This window comes from Protomyctophum bolini (assembly GCF_963924005.1).
Source record: "Protomyctophum bolini genome assembly, chromosome: 12".
NCBI lineage: Eukaryota > Metazoa > Chordata > Actinopteri > Myctophiformes > Myctophidae > Protomyctophum > Protomyctophum bolini.
In genome coordinates this window covers 1,390,250-1,410,584 of record NC_137873.1, presented here as the reverse complement: position 1 = coordinate 1,410,584, position 20,335 = coordinate 1,390,250, and the positions used below count along the sequence as shown (strand labels likewise).

General features: G+C 43.1%; 1 protein-coding gene across 1 annotated transcript in view; it reads left to right on the top strand.

The window, feature by feature from the left end:
• The window catches only part of tesk2 (testis associated actin remodelling kinase 2), a 45,149-nt gene extending 27,321 nt beyond the window's left edge, over positions 1-17,828 (top strand). The window contains exons 6-13 of the mRNA XM_080778779.1: positions 2,973-3,119; positions 4,797-4,879; positions 7,172-7,256; positions 7,343-7,426; positions 8,545-8,631; positions 10,248-10,368; positions 14,224-14,778; positions 15,096-17,828. Of these exons, the coding sequence (XP_080634905.1) occupies positions 2,973-3,119; positions 4,797-4,879; positions 7,172-7,256; positions 7,343-7,426; positions 8,545-8,631; positions 10,248-10,368; positions 14,224-14,778; positions 15,096-15,625 (1,692 nt within the window). The 3' untranslated portion in view covers positions 15,626-17,828. The remainder of the gene's footprint in view (positions 1-2,972; positions 3,120-4,796; positions 4,880-7,171; positions 7,257-7,342; positions 7,427-8,544; positions 8,632-10,247; positions 10,369-14,223; positions 14,779-15,095) is intronic.
• The last annotated feature ends 2,507 nt before the right edge of the window (positions 17,829-20,335 follow it).

The following is a 20,335-nucleotide window of genomic DNA, read 5'->3' as shown; positions in this document are numbered from 1 at the left end:
CTCTCTCTCTCTCTCTCTCTCTGGGGTTGTAGATGAATGTTTGAATGATAAGGTGGAAAGGGCATCGAACACACGGGCAAGATCAGCATTAAAAAAACATGAATCAATCAGCATTTCATCTGCTGTCGAATTAAGGACCATGTTGGGTTACACTAAAAACGGTACTTACTTAGGCCCGTCACTCCCAGTGGACCATAGGCCATCTACGACACTAAAACATACCCATATGTCAATATTTTACGAATATAAATTATCGTGCTGACGTTTAATTGCTTAACGGAATCTGTTAAGGCTTTCATATCATAGCATGCGTGATTCATTTATTGCAGTGGTGAAACCAATGCCGTATCATAGTGCATAATTACTGTGGCCTTTCTCAAAGACACTTCCGTAGAATAACAAAAGCAGAGTAGTGACTTCCCATAATGTACATTCACTCAAACACTGACCCCCTGTCTTCTTTACCAGCTCAGGTTAACCTTGATCCCCTTATCTAGTTATCTACCCGCTCATGTTAACCTACTTGTGTGTCAGTAGTACTCCCCCCACATTCAAAGCCTTATTACTGGTGGTTGCATGGCGTGTCAGTGAATGAACAGGTGAGAACAGGAACCATAAAGGTACTTAACTCTACATGGACAGTACAGTATATTCCCTTTCACTTATCGGTCTGTTTAACCAAGAGAGCGCTCAACATATTAGCAGAGTAGTTGGCTCCACGCTGTACTAATGGAGACTAATTTCTCCACTGACTAGTACTGCCGCCGTACGGGAAGCTGGATTAGTCTGAGCTTGTAATTGTCTCCAGTGGAGGTTCCCTCATATCCCAGATCCCGGCGGCCAGGCAGACAACAGATGTTGAACTGGTTGGACTATACAGTCGGAGGCATTTGCCAGACAGAGACGGCGTAATCCTCCATCACGGCGTCTAGGATTGGCGTTTGCGTGCACATGTGGTGTTCTGTGTGACTTGTGTGTGTGTGTGTGTGTGGGGGGGGGGGGGGGGGGGGGGGTTTCACTCTTAAATGGTAAATGGTGCATTTATATAGTGCTTTTTTATCCAACGCACTTTTACATATATTGTGCATTACAATCACCCATTCACTGATGCAGAGGAAACTATGCAAGGCACCAAGCTGCACATCGAGAACAATTAGGGGTTCAGTCTCTTGCTCAAGGACACTTCGACACTAACTCTGGGGGAGCCTCATGTACAGTATATACAGTAATTACTATAGCCAAACCAACATGTTCAGTCTTTCTTTATTGTAAGTTATAAGCACTCAGAACTGAGGTCAAATGTTAAATGTTATTCTTTTAAGCCCTTATTTTAATGGGTATCCGGTACCCAAGCAGGTTTAGTTCGGTACCTGCTTGGTCCCGAGGTTCGGAACCCACCCCTAATCATTGCAGGGCTAACCTGTCTGTAAACAAACAAAATATTGTGGTATCTACATTTACAGATCTAAAGATGTGACACATTTAATTCTCATATGAGTCCGCAATGCTCCAGCTTCTCCATACATACCTATGGAGGCTCTAGCCTTGCTTATCAAAAGGCTAAACCCCTGTTCCTTATCGGGATAATCTCATTACGATTGTTAACGTGGAACACTGGGCAGATTTTGTGAACGGATGATCCCTGAAAAACCTCACAAATCCCTTTCCGGTCAACTGCTAAAGTTACACATCAAAAGCCACAAGGAGGGGAAATAATAGAGGCGCTCCGATCAGGTTTTTTTTGGTACCGATCACCGATTTGTTTTTCTCACGATCTGCCAATACCGATCTTGTGCGCAAGGGGAAAATTTCAATATTTCCAAAATGATTATATATCAAAACCCAAGTCCAAACGGTTCCTGTGTGTGGGGGGAGGACGGGGAGAATGATTAGGCCTGTCACAAAGATGCAAAACGATACTATATATCTGATTGACTTTTTACACCACTTAAATGGTATAAAGATCGGTTTCTCCAGATCGGGTGAATTGCTGATCACCGATCAAGTGATTTGGAGTGAAAACCGAAATTGTCCGACCGTGTCTATAGAATATGGCACGGGTAGTCATATACACAATTCCTGTATGGTAACTAAAATACTACACAGGTTACAATGAAGTGCCTGGCTCGATGGATGTGTAGTTACATGTGTTGAGTCTGTGAATGGGGTCAGTCAATGGACCCCCGGCCCCTCCCGTGCCTGGCAGACCCATCCGTGCGTGTCCTAATTCTGTGCCTGGCACTCTTCAATCAGCTCATCATTCTCGGCTCGCTCCCGTCAGCCACTGCCTTGTTGTTAACCCATTCTGACCTGAGATCAGATTCTAAAAATATCTTCTACATCCTGACAGTTTTCTGAAAGTTTTTCAAGTTTTTCAATTCAATTCAAAAGTTTTTCAGTTTTTCAATAGTTAAAGCATAACGTAACACCAAAAGGGGTTCCCGCCCAAAATGGGTTAAAGGGCACTAGCTCCTCCTATATGCAGGTTTAATGTTGGTTTTTAAAAACGCCATTGACAATGAAGGGACATTTACGTCATCTTGTCCCATAACACAAACATTAACAACATTTAACAATAAAGAGAGTTTGTCTTGGCCGTGTTTGTTTTACAACACCATTACATCACCCAATCATAGCAACATGAGTTAGACTTTAATATATTAGCGCCCCTCACTTCACACGGGTGTGATTTTTATTTTAATGCTGTACAGCACTGGTTCCCAAACAGTGTGTCGGGACTCGGGACCCAAGGTTGGGTCATGGACCAATTTCTATGGGTCCCTTTATTTTTTGTTTCCAACATTTACGGTAGTTCTTTTAATTATTACTATTCAAAACATTTTCAAAAAACATCCCGAAAAGAAAATTCAAGGTTGAGTCTGAAGAAGTGGGTTTTCAGACTACGGTGGAAGATTTGGAGTGAGTCTGATGACATAATTTGTTTGCTTCATTCATTGTTTGTGTCTCTGCAGTACATCAATGGCGGTAACTTGGAGCAGCTTCTGGAGAGCGACAATCACCTCAGCTGGCCCAACCGAGTTAAACTGGCCTGTGACATCGCCAGTGGTCTGGCTTACCTGCACGCCAAAGGCATCTTCCACCGAGACCTCACCTCCAAGGTAAGCTATAGGACTATAGGAGGTTCTCTCAAGCCTGGGAGTCATTTCGTTTCAGACTAGCTCAGACAGAAATGTTTGCAGAAAAAAAAACTAATATGCATTCCAGAGACTATACATTTTGGATAGGAATTCAGTTTTTTTCCCTTACTAGCTGCAGTGATGTAAATAGGTTGTAATGAGTAATGAGTCCCGGAAACATAGCATAGACTGGTGTCTGAATCTTTACCAGCTTGCCTTAAAGGATAAGTTTGGTGATTTGCAGAGCTCAGAATCACTTTATTGCCTGTGTGTAGGACATAATGGGGCCTGGTTTGCAGGACTTGTTATTTGCATTGTACATACAGTACTGTAGTACTTGAACCCACGGATAATTAGCAATTAATTGGAAATGAAGGAGTGCTCATTTGGTAAATCAATCAATGTAACTCAGAGAACATAAACCAAATCACTCCATCCTCCACTTGGAGCAATGGAGGATGGAGTGCGATTAAGTCCCAAACTCTTTCCACCGGCTCCACATCTGAGCTGACCACAGGAGAACAGTTCAGTTTAATCCGTTATTTCCTGTTTAAGGTTACTAAATGCGTGTGATGGCGGAAATCATGAAATCCAATATAAATGTAATTGATATACTTTTAGTTACTGAAACTCACTGCCGGACATAACCAATAAGTTAATAACGACAACAACAAAAAAACAATCAATCAAGACAAGATGTGCAGACGCTATTGTAGGAAGTACACTGACCTAATGGACATGAACATCAGCTAAGCTGAAAATGAAAAAAGAAAAAAAAAAGAACGATAAAACCATTAAACATGATTGACCAGTTCCAGTAAAGTTGGTCGTATTTCACCGCTCGGTGGCTGGGGAGGAGTGCTTGTACAGTACAGTACAGTACAGTACAGTACAGTACAGTACAGTACAGTACAGTACAGTACAGTGCAGTGCAGTGCAGTGCAGTGCAGTGCAGTGCCACTCAGTTCAGACAGGTCTGATTTTTTTGAAGTGTTTTGAAGAAAATCCAAAATGGCAGTAAATCGAGTCAGGCAGTGGAGTGTCTGCCTTGGCCTACTGGCAGTGTGCACGGAAGGTGTGACGCAGATCGGTCCATCAGTTTCCAAATGTAGCTGTGTACACAGTACACACGCACACACAGAGACAGGGGCTTATACATAAACTCTGCTGCCATTTTGGCTGTGCGGAGATAATTACCGTACAACTGACACATTTACTACCGGCATATCAATTTGCATGTAATACAGTATGGTGGCAGTTGAGTGGTCACTGTTACAATGGGCTGCCCTAACTTTACCATGAGGCTTTCACAGTGAATAGAATGAGATGCTGGACTGAAATTACTTTCTGGGAAACATGAAACATATTTCCTGGGTCTGAAACCCGCCACAGTGTCTGAATTCACGAAATGGTTTGCATAGTGTGCAATATATTGTAGTACGAATGAGTTCTGTAGCAAAGGCAGACTTACAAAAGGTTCTGTAACATAGAGATGTGTGTGTGGGAGGTGATTCTCAGGGTTATGTCATGTCTTTGTGTGTTGATAATTGTGCTGATAATTGTGTGTTGATAACTGTGTGTTGATAACTGTGTGTCTTTCTGTATTTCTGTGTTTGTTTGTGTGTTGATAACTGTGTGTGTTTCTGTGTTCCTCCCTAGAACTGCCTGATCAAAGTGGACGAGAATGGTTACACAGCAGTGGTGGGGGACTTTGGCCTGGCAGAGAAAATTCCCACCAATGAGTAAGCAGCACTCCTCTCTGATAACTTTCTTTGGCATGGTTGAGATCATGCCTTTAATGAGATCCCAGTCTTCCCACGCTGTTGTAATATATACCTGTAGATCATGGCTATGAGTGCCCATGATTTCTATTCACATGTAATTGGTTTATACAAATTGGATAGGACATTTAGGGCTCCATTTTCGTCACTGCTAAACCCCTTATCCCTAAACCTTTTTACTATTTTGCAAAACATTTTTGAATAGTTAAAATGGCCAGTCTACAAGCTCACAACGTGTCAATGTAGATTGGCTAGTTGAACTATTAATGTTAATGTTTTCAAAATAGTAAAAACAAGGCAAATAAGTTTAGGGATAAGGGCTTTAAGCAGTGACGAAAATGGAGCCCTTAGGGCTCTATTAAAAATCAAAAATAGAGCCATTAGTCTTGTCTGTCTCGTCGGTTGTTGTTCACCAAACGTATTTAATTACAGTGGTGGAGAAAAGTACTCAAAAGTAAAAGTATCAATACTGCAATGTAGAACTACTCTGTTACAAGTAAACGTGGCTGACTCAGCGCAGCACAGCCGATGCAAAGTGCAAGCAAGCCCAACAAAACACAGTCATTGAACAACGCACAGAACGTCGGAAACGAACGCAGACAGCGGCCGCGAGGCGCGAGGTTGTGACACACAAACATACACGTTACTAAAATAATAAATGAATCAGACTAATAATGGGGGGACAATACAACGGAGACAGTGCGTGCAAACAACTGCCACGAGGCGCAATGTTGTGACACAAACATACACACAATAATCATACTAATATGGGGGGGGACACACACAACGGAGACAGTGCTTCTTTCAACTGACAAATATCACTATGTGATCATTTCTCACACACACACACACACACACACACACACACACACACACACACACAATGTAACACTACTTTCTACAGTGACTGTCACTGTATTTGTACTCAAACTGTCTTGGCCAGAAGCAGGGATTAAGGGTACTGTAGTAGAAAGTGTCCCAGTCCTAGACTGGGTCCTTTTTTTCCTCCTCCTTCCTCATACAAGGGAAAGGTTTATTTATTAACATAGAGGTCAGCCGCTAACATTTACAACACACTGCATCGCTCACATTCTCTACTTCAGTGCTTTGATAACAAGAGAAAGGATACTGTCATGACAGCTGGGCTGCACACAGACAGACACTGCCCTAAGCACAGCTAAGCATCTGGCTTTTTTTAACCGAAAGACGTTAAAGAATAACACATAGGTAAGTGATAATGTTTCGATGTTTGTATCTGTATCATTCACAGACAACACACAACATGAAACCACTGCAGTAACAATTGTTGCAATCTAAAATCTTCGGTTTACCGAATGATCTTTTTTGGAAACCTACTATTCCTATTCTCCCAATGTGGTCATTATGCCCAAATAGAAATCCCCCCATGTTGTGCCTCTGACTGCTCACCCCTTGGGAAGGGTTTAGTCAACGGTCAACCACAAGTCTTCTCAGATCTGTGTGAGTCGTGACGTCAAAACGTATTTTCACCTGACAGTGAGGAACACGGTATTCTTCCCTGTTCCGCACCCCACTGAACAGGTCCTCTCTAATGAAATCTAGTCTAGGCGAGCTTAGTTCAGCCTGACCCTGCATGACGTCTGATGACTCCCCCCTCATTTGTGATGTAATCTCTGTTCTGCTTGAGTCATTCTTTTGAAAATGAATCAAATATTGCGTGCCAATGTGAATGGATTTCTCTTGCCATTGCCAACCTTGAACTAATGAAGAACTTTCTTCCTCGACTTGATTTCTCCGTTGGCGCAAATACCAAGACAGCTGCATTTACTGTATTTCTATGACTCTACTGACCTACTTATGGAGGCAAGAGGGTAGGAAAAAGGGCCTAATTAAACATTTTACTGACAACCTTTTTAGGAAAATAAATTGCAAATGAACACATTCCAGAGCCATGTCTCTGTTATGTCTATTAAAAGCTTAGCTACTTTCTGTCCAGTTCCTTCATTGAGCATTACTGTATTTGAATGAACTTGCCCAGTAAAACATGAAAGGCCAGTAGTGTATGGCTGGCTGTGGGAATACTCTGCATATTCTCAACACTGTGGCGTGCTTGTCGGGAAAACAGAACGAGGGAGTTACTGGCGCATTGCTCGCTGTTTTGCAGAAAACTGAGGGGAGTGATGGTCGCGAATCATAAACTGTGTGTGTGTGTGTGTGTGTGTGTGTGTGTGTGTGTGTGTGTGTGTGTGTGTGTGTGTGTGTTCGCCTGTTCAGGGCTGAAAGGGAGAAACTGTCGGTGGTGGGTTCCCCATTCTGGATGGCTCCAGAGGTGCTGAGAGATGAACCCTACAATGAGAAGGTAAGGTCCCCAGCATGACGCACCGTGGTTTGGTTGTAGGCATGGATTGGGGCCATGTACTAAAAGGTGTGTGTCTTCGTCTTCAGGCTGACGTGTTCTCCTATGGCATAATCCTGTGTGAGGTCATTGCCAGGATCCAGGCTGACCCTGACTTCCTTCCCCGCACAGAGGTGAGTCCTGGGCTCCTCTTTAACCACATGCACTGTATCGAGCCTATTCTTCTGACCTTGTCCATGATAGGCGAACATTTGGCGATGATAGGTGAGCAATCAGCAAAAACAGGCGAACATTCGCTGAAAATTGCTAATCCACATGAAGCTCACACGACACGTTGCAAGCTGGTAGATCGGCCATTTGTCGAACGAAGTATAGGCTATATGGGGTTAACATAACTCTCCCTGTGTCCCCATGCTACTCTGTCTTAAAGTGTCTCTCATGTTCCTTGTGGGATTGTGGGATCATTCTGAAGCCTGTGTCCCTCTTACCATCATGATAATAGTCTTCTTGTTCACATTATGTAACATGCAGTAATGCTAGGCCAGGTTCAAACTTCAAACTAGAAAGAAACACCAATATTAATTCCCTGTGTTTTAAACTTTAAATCGTATAGGCAATGGATTTGAAGTGGGTGGATGAAACGTACTGAAAGGAAAAACATACACTATGAGTTTAGGAAAGACTTAAGTGTCAAATGTTGCCTGTATCATATCTGTCTTGACTTTCGTTATCATTTCATAATTCTGATAGATTTTGGTAGAAATTTCTCTTTAAATAGAAGCAAACCGTACACGTCTTCATAATGTGTACAGTGTACAGCTGTAGGTACATATACGGTATGTCAGTCATCAGGCTCAATTCCATATAATTACTTTACATTTTTAATTACACACAATTTACAAACGTTTGTGTAATTCCACATACATTTTGATAGAGCTTGGAGCCAGTTTGCCAATGCAAAGGGGTTATTACCCAGATATATCTGGTGTTCTATGTCCATGCAAAATGCAAGACAATGGTTGCATATTGTCTGTCTCTCTGTGGAGAATTCACATGGGGCGATCTGGGCATTTGACCAAGCAGCATAGTACTCAGCAGTCAAACAGGGCCATGTCCACGGCTGATCCAGGACATGGCTATTGCTACTGGAGAATACTACCGAGTTCTCTGCCAAACCTGAGAGAGCTCAGCAATCAGAAGGACCATGTTAAGACGTTGGCTCCAGCAGAGCAGAACTTGTCACACATCTGTTCTCTCTCATTTTTGTGTTTCCTCTCCTACTCTCTAATAGAACTTTGGCCTGGACTACCATGCGTTCCAGCACATGGTCGGAGACTGTCCCCCTGACTTCCTGCAGCTGGCCTTCAACTGCTGCAATGTGAGTCTACGACTCTACGGTATCATCATGCTGTCCAAACGACATGTCCCGTATGCTCGTTGGAATATTTATGGGCTGTCAGTTAGTCCATCACTCAAACTGTCATCATGACGCGTCAGCCAAAGGGCTGACGCTTCAAAAGTGTTACCGATGACACTAATGAAGGCTCTGTTAAATTCTGGTCAAACAGAGTCAGGGTGCTGATATTGTGCGTGTTGGCACACTGGAAACACTGCTATGCCAGTGGGTCTCAAAGTGTCCTTGAGTGGGTTTCCAAATGACCCCGTATGGGTGTGTAACTCTGAGAGTTATGGGGGTCCTTGAAATTAAAAAAGTTTGAGAACCACGGCACACTAAATGGAACAGAGCCTTAATTAGTATCATCGGTAACACCTGTGAAGGATGTAGGAAAGGGGCCCCGGAAGTAGGACGAGTTATTCTGTGTGCTTATAGCCCATTGGGGTTTTCTTTTCAACCATTTCAGACATGGCAGTGATGTTGGAGTGAATCAGCTGTCTCACAGTTTCCTGCTTTTACTTGTCATTTCTACACTATTCTCGTAACTTTCATACACTATTCTCTTGTTTGGAAGCTGTTCAGTGCATAGACATATAACGCCTCTTCCGGCTCTGGGGCGGGTGTTCACGAGAGGGCGGAAGCATGAGTGACGCAAGTCCCGGAAAAGGCGCGCTGTGATTGGCCAGTAGTCACTTGAGTGACAGCGAGAAACATGAAGGAGTCACATGAGTGACGTCACTTGGGCAGCGACGCAGCGTGCCTTCAGTATTTCCTGCGCCTCCCCCCCCCCCCCCCCCCTTTTTCCCACACACACATCGCTCCAGCGAACTGCAGCGGCCAATGAGGCATATATTTTATTTAATATCTATGGTCCAGGGGATCTGAAAGCTGGATCTTCTACCATATCCTCAAAATTACTGAGGATTGATTTTATCTATCAATAAAAATCACACCCGTGTGAAGTGAGGGGCGCGCTTATCATCGTACATCATCATGCATCATCTCATACTGGCCATTCAGAATGCCTGTTGCCACACATTTACGTCATATTTGGCGGACATTTGACCTAATTTCTCCTTTCATTGTCGATCTCAAATATGATAAGTGTGGGGACAAGATGTACATTTTCCTTCCATTGTCAATGGCCTTTAATGTTTGTGTTGTGGACATTTTACGTCATATTTGGCGGACATTTGACCTATTTTCCCCTTTCATTGTCTATGGCAAATACGAGACATGTTGGGACAAGATGATGTACATTTAACCTTCATTGTCAATGGCATTTAATGTTTGTCTTGCGGACATTTTGTGGGGACAAAAGCTGTATATAGGAGGGGCTAGCGCCCCTCAAAAAAGGAGGTGGCCAGTGGCCACGATGCAATAATACTTTTATTAAAATACAGAAACCAACGTTCCTCAGGGTTTACATGATGAAGGCAACATTACCTTATTTTCTGGCCTTTTCCTCCTCATACCACTAGACCAGTCCGTTTAGTGGTGTAATGTCAGCCTTCAGATAGTCTCATCACTAATGTATGTACAGTAGGCTACAGTATCAGGTGTACAACATGGTCATGTTTCTTCTGTTCTCCCCTCAGATGGACCCCAAGCTCCGTCCTTCCGTCCCAGACGCCGTCATGCACCTGGAGGACATCCTGGCCAGACTCAAAGCCGAGGAGATGGAGCGAGAAATAAACGAAATAAAGGCAATGCCAAAAGGTAACAAACAAACTGTTCTCTGTTCAGTCCATGAAACCCTTTTAGGTGAAATAATATTTCACTTAAAAAAACAACTGTTTTATTTTAAGTTGCTTGATTCAGTATTTACATATTTGATATTAATTTGAGCTGTCCCGCCCCCTTCCTATACGAACCCTTTTTAACCATTCATCGAAAACACCCAACCTTTTTTTCTGGTGACTGATATTGTCCTACGTGTTGTGCATTTACTGTTTTCATTTATTTTTAATAATTTGTATCGATTATTTTGTCTTCTCCGGCCACCTCCGCCTCCTTATTCTTTTCCAAATAAATGATTAAGAATAAATGAAAACAGGCACCTCACGTATTAGAAAGACAATATTAGTCCTATTACCTATTATGTTTTTGACGAATCTATCATGATTAAAATGGAGTTTGAAGTTACAATGGGTTTGTATAGGAAGGGGGAGGGGCAGCTAAAATGAATATCAAATATCCAAATACTGAATTGAGCAACTTAAAAACTGTCTGGGGTGTTCATATAAGCCTGAGTAGACGATACAATGACCAAAAGTTATTTTTTTTAAGTGAAATATCCCTATAGCTCCATATTCCAATAGCAATCATTGCTATTCGTGCTTTCATGTGTGAGTGGGCTATTAAAAAAAATGCTCAGGCATGTACCGAGTTTATCCTATCCTTAATAGGTGTTGTTTTTGTGCACAGAAGGACACACGAGCACTTGGCCATTACATGACCTGTTGCATTTCCAGCATCATCATTTACAGCCTATAAAAGTCACTTCCATGTGTTTACTATCACGTCACCCCACTTCCTTTCACTTATTATGTGGTCTAACCCAGTCCATTTGAGACTTGAATGTCATATGTGGATTGTGGACAGACCAGGGTTTTCCTGGAAGGGGGACGGTGGTAGGGGGGAAGCTGTGTAAACCAAACATTGTGACAGAAGCCAGTCTTGTAACCCTGTCCTGGACTCCCTATGTGACCCGACACCAACCTGTCCCTTGCCCTCTCTGCTCCCTTGCACTCCTGCTAATCGTTTTGTGGTGCACAGTGATTGTTTGTTGCACTGCAGTGACTGCACACACGTGTCCACTGTCCAGTCAGTCATTGATTCAGCCACGTCCTAACTAGTCGTTCAGGGAACAGCAAACCCTGCCAATGACAAAGAGTGAGTCTCTCAAGCCCGGCCTTTACCTAACCCAAACAGCCATTCATGTTTTGCCAGTGAGCCTGATAGGCAATTCACTGTTCTGTCATTCGGGGAAACTGTTGATCCTGTCCAGACCATTATAGCCCCCCGACTACAAGCCAAGAAAGCCAGCCATTCAGACAGGCATTCTGCCAGTAGGACGGGCCTCCTGAAATCAACTCCACTCAACGTTTTTTATGACTCTGGCAGTCAATCAGCAAGCCAATAACGAGCCCCCCAGGCAGCTAACCAACCAGCCTTCTGCAGCCTGTCATTTAGAAAGCTGTAACTGCCATATCCGTTTGATCAAGCCATTGCTTAATGCATACTTGCCATCAGTCTAACCTCACTCTGCTCATTTTGCCACATGGCAACAAAGTCCCACTGATACAAGGCTATAGGCTGAAGGACGGTCCAACTGTAGTGCAGGTTCAATTCAATTGTATTAAAGTGTCAACCAGTTGTCTCAAGACACTTTACATACAGAGCAGAACACCGGTTAGGGTTTTACAGGAATAATTTATAATTTAAAAACTTAATCAATGCACATATTTCTGGACGTTTTAAACCACATGCACCCCAGCGTCCCTATTCTTGGGAGAACATTCTGGCGACAATTGCAGATCTACAAGGTCACAAAAACACGTTGCAACACAGTTTTCTGCAGTATTTGGCTGCAGTGTGTGTGATGGATGGACCTATTATAAACATTCATCTTGCACCTCAGAGGTTCTCATTGAATGTGTTCGGTAATACTTCCTCAAGCTTTTATTTTTTAATTGAACACATAGAGCTTGCGTTAACCTTCAGAGAATGCCCTGGTCAGTGACCGTATAAACCTCACCATGCCTTAAGGGGGAAAAGTGGTCCCGCATTAACATTCCTGTTCTGAGATACTCGATACATCTGGGCCCAGGTTTCACTTCTAATTTGGTCCAGTGGACATGCGGCCGCCTGCGTGTCTGCTGGTCGGTGGTGCAGCATCTTTGTTTTTGTTTAGACCCAACATGCAGCCGCCCTTCCTCGTAACGAGGCAGAGAGAGGAGGGGCCGGTTATGTCACAGCACTCGTGCCTTTTTGAGTGGTGCTGCTAGCTACTCCAAGGAACAGCAACGTCTGTCCGTATGTCTCCATGTATGTACAGTACTGTCCCGCTTGAATACGGAAATACTGATGGGTGACCTATGGTGTCACTGTTGAGCAGCCTAACGCACACACACGCACACACACACAGACCCATTGACCACTGCAGCACACACACACACACACACACACACACACACACACACACACACACAGCACCACTCAGTTCAGACAGGTTTCATTATTATTTATTCTTTTACACCAGCGACAAATGTGGGTTTCCACATCTGGCTGATCGAGAGATGTTTTAATAGAGTCCAGTGAGGCATATGGCTTAGCCAACGTAGCTATAGGTTACAGGCCAACTCTATACTAAGGCCAAAGGGCGCATTTAGCCTGCTTATACAACAAGAAACCTCCTTTTCTTTTTGGACCAGACTTTTAGTCCCTTTTCTTCTCTCGCCCCCCTCCCTCCTCTGTTAGCCTGATGCTATCAGCGTTTCCTGAAACCAAACTCACTCCTAGTTATGTCTGCTATGTAACAGCGAAAGGGTATCTTGATGTTTTCCACATTACGGAGTATCGGTTTAAGTGTATAGTTTTTTTCTTCTTTTCTCTAGAATATAGGGGTAGTTTACCCTATATTGGACACTGTCATCCTAACTGCATGTTGATTTTAGATGGGGACAAGAAGATCATATAATGTATGCCTTTTTACTCTGTGTCCCACATGGAGCATCTGTGTTGTGAAATAATTTATGGTCTGGCTTGTTGTTACCCCTTGTTGAAATTAATGAAACAAGCACTGACCCTAATCTTTTATGTGGGACTATATTCTCAGAGGCTTTTAGCCAATTACTTAACCACTTACACCCTATAAATACTCGTTTAAGCAACAGTGGAAATAGCCGATCTAAAAGTTCACACCATATAGCGATTTGAGGCCTTGTACATTTTTTTTTAATATTAATATTTTTTTTAAATAAGGACGCCACATTGAAAGTGGTTAAAAAAACATATTTTCCTTCCTCATAACTCGACTCACAAGTAAAGCTTTATGAGAGAAATCAAACCAAAATACATTTTATAACTGCTTCACCAGACCTTGTTAATTCCTATAGCAAGTCATATAAAACAGTAGTACAACATTCAAAGCATCAGAGAACCAGGGGTTTAATTGCCTTTTGTGCCTTTTAGACTGTACACGGCCTCTGATGCCACCTGGTGGTTTAGATTGTAATCCGACTCTAACGTGGAGAAATACAGGAGTTTGTCTTTCATCCTTAACCACTTAAAGCCTTTATACTACTAGTCTATATTTGGTCCCGTTCTGTTTCCCGCTACACCAAATGTCTTCCACCAAAATAGACAATTTCCAAGCTCACAATGACTTGCATTGAAATGCGTTGCAAGCTTGTACAGCTGCTATTTTCACCGAGTTCATGTGGTTAAAGACAATTCAAATTGTACGGCAAACTTTTGGGGAACAAATGTCGCTGCTTGTACTTGTATAAGTTAGTGATGAATAAAACCTTCTTGATTGATGAATCTCTCTCACTCTTTTCCGTTGTGCAGAGAAGAGCCAGGGCATCAAGAGACTCAACCCTCTCGGTTTCCCGGAAGACAAAATCTCGCCCAAGTCGCCCCGTCCCCGCCGCAACATCTGGCTCAGCCGCAGCCAGTCGGACATCTTCTCGCGCAAGCCGGGGAGGAAGGTCAACGTCCAGGACCCGTACTACGACCCGCCGCCACCCCACCACCACCGGCCCTCCTCCAAGATCAACCCCTTCACCGCCCGCGAGGACCTCATGGGGGGCAAGATCAAGTTCCAGGACGTGCCCAGCACGACCGTCTTCTCGCACATGTTTGACCTGCACTCGCCGCCAGGCAGCAGCGCCTTCTCCGGGCAGCCTTCTTCCCACCAGGGCCCCGGCGGGGGCCCCCAGTACCAGGAGCCCCCCGGCAGCAGCTACTGGCAGCAGCTGCCGGGCCGAGAGTGCCGCTCCTTGCCCGTGTCCCCCCAGCTGCCCCTCTCTGAGGTTTTCCACCCCGTGGCTGCCGCCGCTGTTTGTTCTAATAACAACGGCTGTTCTACCTGCTCCACCGCTCAGCTCTCCACCACTTTGCCAGGTGTGTACTGTGTATGTTTGTCATTCTCGACCTTTTAAATTTAACTGACCCCCAGTTTGATATACATTTGTCCACAAACCTTCATCTTAATTTAACTCTGAGAGTGCAAAAATGGAAAAAGAACCACCGCTCATCCGCTGAAAAAACTTAAGAGAGGTGCTGGAGCCAAAATAGTAGACCGAAATATATATATATATCCTTTCCTTTCTTCTCTTTTCCCTCACCATTTTAATACTTTCATTCGGTTCCTTTTTCTTTCTTCTTTGTTTTTTTTTGTTCGTTCTTTCAATTGTTGTCTTTTCTACACCCTTCGCCAGGAACCAACGGGCAGCTAGGCAACGATGTCCGCTCCGCATTCCTGAGCGGTTGGGCCAAGAAATATGTCGTCATCGAGATTCCTCCGTACCGACTGCGGGAGGAAGACGAAGACGAGGAGGAGTGCGACGCGGGCAAGGGCGAGGCGTTCCAGGACAGCTGGTCTCCCATGGTGCCCAGCAGCGAGAGAGACAGCGAGGCAATGGACTTCTCGAGCGGTCCAGAGGAAGATGACGAGGAGGACGAGGAGGAGCTTAAAGGACAGAAAGCGGAGGACAAGTGCGCTGTGTACGACATCGCGATACGCGGGGACAGGGAGAGACCCCGCTGCCCCATGCCCGCTCAGACGCCGTCCCCCCATGCACCTGGACAAGACACAGAGGAGGATATGGAGAGGTTCCTCTGTCCTGTGCAGTGCCAGATCCAACGGGGCCTTTTCCATCCTCAGGGCATGAATGGCAGCCTGGGCCAGGAGAAAGGCACCACTACCCCTGGCTGCGAGGACATGGAGGCCCTGGGATCTGGGTGTTGAATCGTTGTACCACCAGAACAACCGCTGGGTTTACAGCAACTTGAGTGCGTTTCACCACACATTTTGGCTTGATTAAACCCATTAAGACCTGAGAGCAGATTCAACAAAAGTTTTCTGGAAAGACGTATCAGTGGTGCTCGAGCTTTTTCATGTCAAGGACCAACAGAATTATCTGTGTTTGGCTGCGGACACCCATCTGAAAATATGTTGTTCCAAATATTTGAGTTAAAAACATTTGCTGTGAAAGATTATTATATTCAAAGATTTGCACACGTTTTCAAGATCTTTCAAAAATAGCAGATATATGAGCTTGTAGATCTGCTATATTTCAACAGCTGAAGTTTAAAATAATGGTTAAAAGTGGTTAAAAGCTATAAGGTGACACAGATGCGTCATCAGGTCTGGGTTAAACAAGTGTGCCTGCCTGACATCATTGAAATGATTAGATTTTAAATGATTTCGTTTTAAGAATACGTTGTTAGCCAGGTCTGACAACTCTCTCCAGCATGAGGTCAGTGATCAGGAATGGACGGCCGGCAGAGATTCTATTTTTGAAAAGGATGTTTATAGTTAATAGTCTGAGACGATGTACATTTTTAGTTTTTTTTTTCCTTCTTAAATGGCTCTAAAAATAAGCCATCTTGTCCATAACAAGGTGTATCAGAATTCCCTTTGTGTGTGTCTGTCTGACTGTGTGTGTGTGTGTGTGTGTGTGTGTGTGTGTGTGTGTGTGTGTGTGTGCGCGCGCGCGCGTGTGTGAGCTTAGCAGTGAGTGTAGGAAATGTTGAACTATACAATGGTACTCGTCCCTTTGTTTCCACCCCTTTTTTGTGTTCATAAATACAGAAGTGGTAAACTAATGTTGAATTGTAAAAGAAAGAAATACCACATGCATAATATTTTCGATGCTAGACATTGCACTGGGGGGGGGGATGTGTCTCCTGACAGTCAGTTGATGGACCTTTAATCTGAAACAAGCCTTTCAGCACTAGTCTTTTAATACAAAATGTATGTGTCTGCCAGTCCACTCCTCAGAATCGTAAAGGAGAGGGGGGGGGGGGGGGGGAGAGTATTATTAATTTTCCTCAGTGGCAGACCTATGTTGCCACCTAGGGAACCGAACAATTGCTTCCTGTTTTTTGTTTTTGTTTTCTTCTTTTTTTTTGTCAACCATCCATAATCCGCAACTGGAAAAGGGGTTGGAAGCAATGGGTTTGCTTAGAAACGGAATACTTATATAATTATTTAACATTGCAGATGGGATTTTCTAACTTGATATAACTTGATTGTAATATCATACTGTGTGTGTGTGTGTGTGTGTGTGTGTGTGTGTGTGTGTGTGTGTGACTGTGTGTATATACTTGTTTTAAGGAATTGACTGTTTCCACTTGTGTCGACAAGTGATGCTAACCTATTTTGGTACTATTTTCTGTTGAACGGCTGAACTAGACATTTTCACAATATATGTTTATCCTTGTTCTTGTGTTATAGAGGTGGGATTATGTAGGTATATTTATGGGTGTATGTCACTGCTGGGCAGGTCAAGTCTGCATTTTGAGTGTATTAAAATGACTACATTAGCTCTGTTGTTTACGAATGCTAGCTTTTCACATGACCGAAAAACATTTGGATGATCATAAAATTGTTTTAAAATTTGGAATACTATTTTATTGCTCATTTGATGTTTCTTTGTTTTTTAATACTGGTTCTGATCATCTTCTGAGCACTCCCTTATTGCTTGACACTGGTGTTCTGCTGAAATAGCCTTTGTCTGTAACTACTTAAGTAGACAACAAAATTGCACTTGAGAGGGTGTCAAATTGGGGGTGTCAATTGTATATTCTTTGTTTTTGTCGTCACTACATTTCTATGCAATAAATTAAACTTATCAGGATAGTTTTACATAATGATAGAGGATCTATTTTGATATTTATATGGGGAAAAGGATGAACAATTTTTTATGTCTTACTTTGTACATTTGTCTAAATTTGTCTGTGCTGACTGTCTTGATAAATACAGAATGAGATAATGTTTTTGAGCTAAGAGCGTTTTTTTGTCTTGAACATTGTTCCTCTCCAATCAATGCTATCCAACTTTTGGTAACTCCAGTGTAACCGAATGTGTTTAAACTGAAGCACAAGCAGCCTGCAATTAATACTTGTTGAAATGACCTATTGGCTTAAAAAATAAATGTTTAACTTTGTTGATTTGTTTTGCCTTTCCTTTCCTTGGAAATTATATAAATCCTGAAATATGACTTGACTTGTATACTTTAAGTAGAAGGGTGAAAACAGAAATGTGAAGTTATTTGATATCTGGACTTGGGAGGAAGTGGTCTGGAAGTACTTCCATACGTAATGTACATACTAGAGATTGGCCTCACAATGTTATGAAGAGTCAAGTGGTAGCTAGGACATCCGGGTGGTGTAGAATCACTCACCAATGTGACACACCTCCATCCATGGAGACCAGACAAAATTTCAGCCTGGCGGGAAGCCAGCAATTGAAAGTGTAAATTTGTTTTTACGGGGGCCAGTTTCGAATTGCAGCCGTCCGTAGGTGCCCTTTGAGAGCGGTTTTGAAGAAGTCAAGGGATTCACTTAATGACTGTTGGTAGGGCGTTCCACATTTTGGTGGCATAGGAGCGAAAATAATTTAGTCCCTTGTTTGTGCCGAATCTGGGTTGTACATGGTTTTTGCACTCCCTCTGGTGTTGTGGGTGTGGACTTCGTTTACATTAAGGAAGTATTTAGACAGGTACGTGGGTATCTTGGTGGTGTATCGAATCTTGTGGACCAGACGCATTGCAAGATGCTGTACTCTGTCGTCGACCCTAAGCCATCCCAGCCTGTCAAAGTGGGCAGGGGTGAGGTGGGTTTGGGGGGTGAGGCCAAGTAGGAGCCTGACCAGTTTGTTTTGGGAGGTCTGGAGCCTTGTTTTAAGGGCCTTTGAGGTGCTGTGGTACCAAGATGAGTCCGCCATTCATGACACTTTGCATCACTTACAAAAAACATGTCCTTTATTCACAGCCATATATGTAACAAAAAGGTGTAGGCTGAAGCCGAGGCTTTATTTGAAGAGTACTTTCCACTGGTTGAAAACCACTGGCAGAGGTCTACTTGGTAGTTGGTAGTTGGTACATAATACATAGGCCTATAGGCTACGACTGTCTTGGTTGTATTCCATTGGCTAACCTTAAAATACATCACATCCCCAAAAGGTTTGGGTAGCACTGCTTCTGGGTTTGTTGGGAGCATAGGGAGGCCCCTCATGCTCTGCTGGATGTCTACGACTACCACAGTTGACAGCAGGGCAGAAGATTCCAGAAGACATACTGTTTGAGATGATGCACACTGGGAAACGTAGGATATTCAGCATGTGAACGTGGACCGTCTGACTGTGATGGTTGCGGGCTTGCGGCACCGTGTGCTTGTGTTTGGATTCATCCATGGTGTAAAAATGTTCCGACACTACCACAGTGTGGTGAATCATGATATTGCACAATTACTGCTTCATTGAATACATGGACTGCAAAACCAATACTTTATGTTGATAATTCTGCCTATTAAATCCAAAATCCAAATTAATTCCGTAGGACTATGTGGTTTGCATGGGCTTGTGTGTCTTTATATTATTAATTAATAACAAAATTTAAATTGAAATATCATATTGAATAAAGGACCACAATGGAAACAAGCCGTAGGCTTTCTTGGGTTTTAAATTCCTGTGCTTTTTTCTGCAAGTTGTTAATAAAGTAATCAATCAATAAATCATTATATTGATTGAATTTGCCCCAGTCAAACCAAACGCCAATCGTCATCAGTCTGACAACTTCCTGTTATTCGACCAATCTGGTGTTGCAAATTCTGATAAAATGCCAACGAAGAAGAACGGTTTAATACTTACTTTGATTCAAACGAAACGCAGGCAAACAGGTGTGTTTTTGTTTTGACCAAATGTTAATGTTATTTAGATGGCCATGCAGTTGTTTAGACAAATGCAATATTTTGTCTGCGGTGTCTAGTTTATTCGAGGCACCACTAGATTTTGTTCTCTCGGCACTCCACTGCGACGTGGAGAACTTTGGCAGGAGTTCATGCTTATTCCGACAGTCGATCTGGATAAAGGCCATGATAAATGGCTAAAATGTTCATTATAAGTTTAATGACGCAAAAAGTCATGTTCGGCTAACGACCGTTTGTTACTTTACAGTGTTTTCGGCGCAGGCAGAACTTACTTACCACGACGAAATGGACGCACATATTGTTGGGAGTCTGCTCGGCGTGACTGTGAACATAAGCAGGAGCAATGGTCAGTCCATGTCATTTATTTTAAAATGTATTTTATCGTCAACTGTGCACTCAGCAAATTGTTCAGCTATAGGCTATGCCTTCCTCGGTAGCGGCTAGTATTCAGCCCTTTCCCAAGTACGTCTCACACCTGAAGCATGATTTGTATGAGTTTATTATAGGCTTTGGGTATGTGATAGACTTGCATAAGCCAGGAAAAAAAACTACTGAAGACATGGCCCACAATGATTGAAAATTACATGGTATTTTAAAGAACATATTCCTGAGTTTGAGTCTACTGTAATATCTTTGCCATGATAACCCTATGTCTTAGTGAGTGAATCATCCAGTTGACCATCTCTGGAATTTTTAACTCCACTGTATGAAATGCATGTTCATCATACCCATTTCATGAATCTAT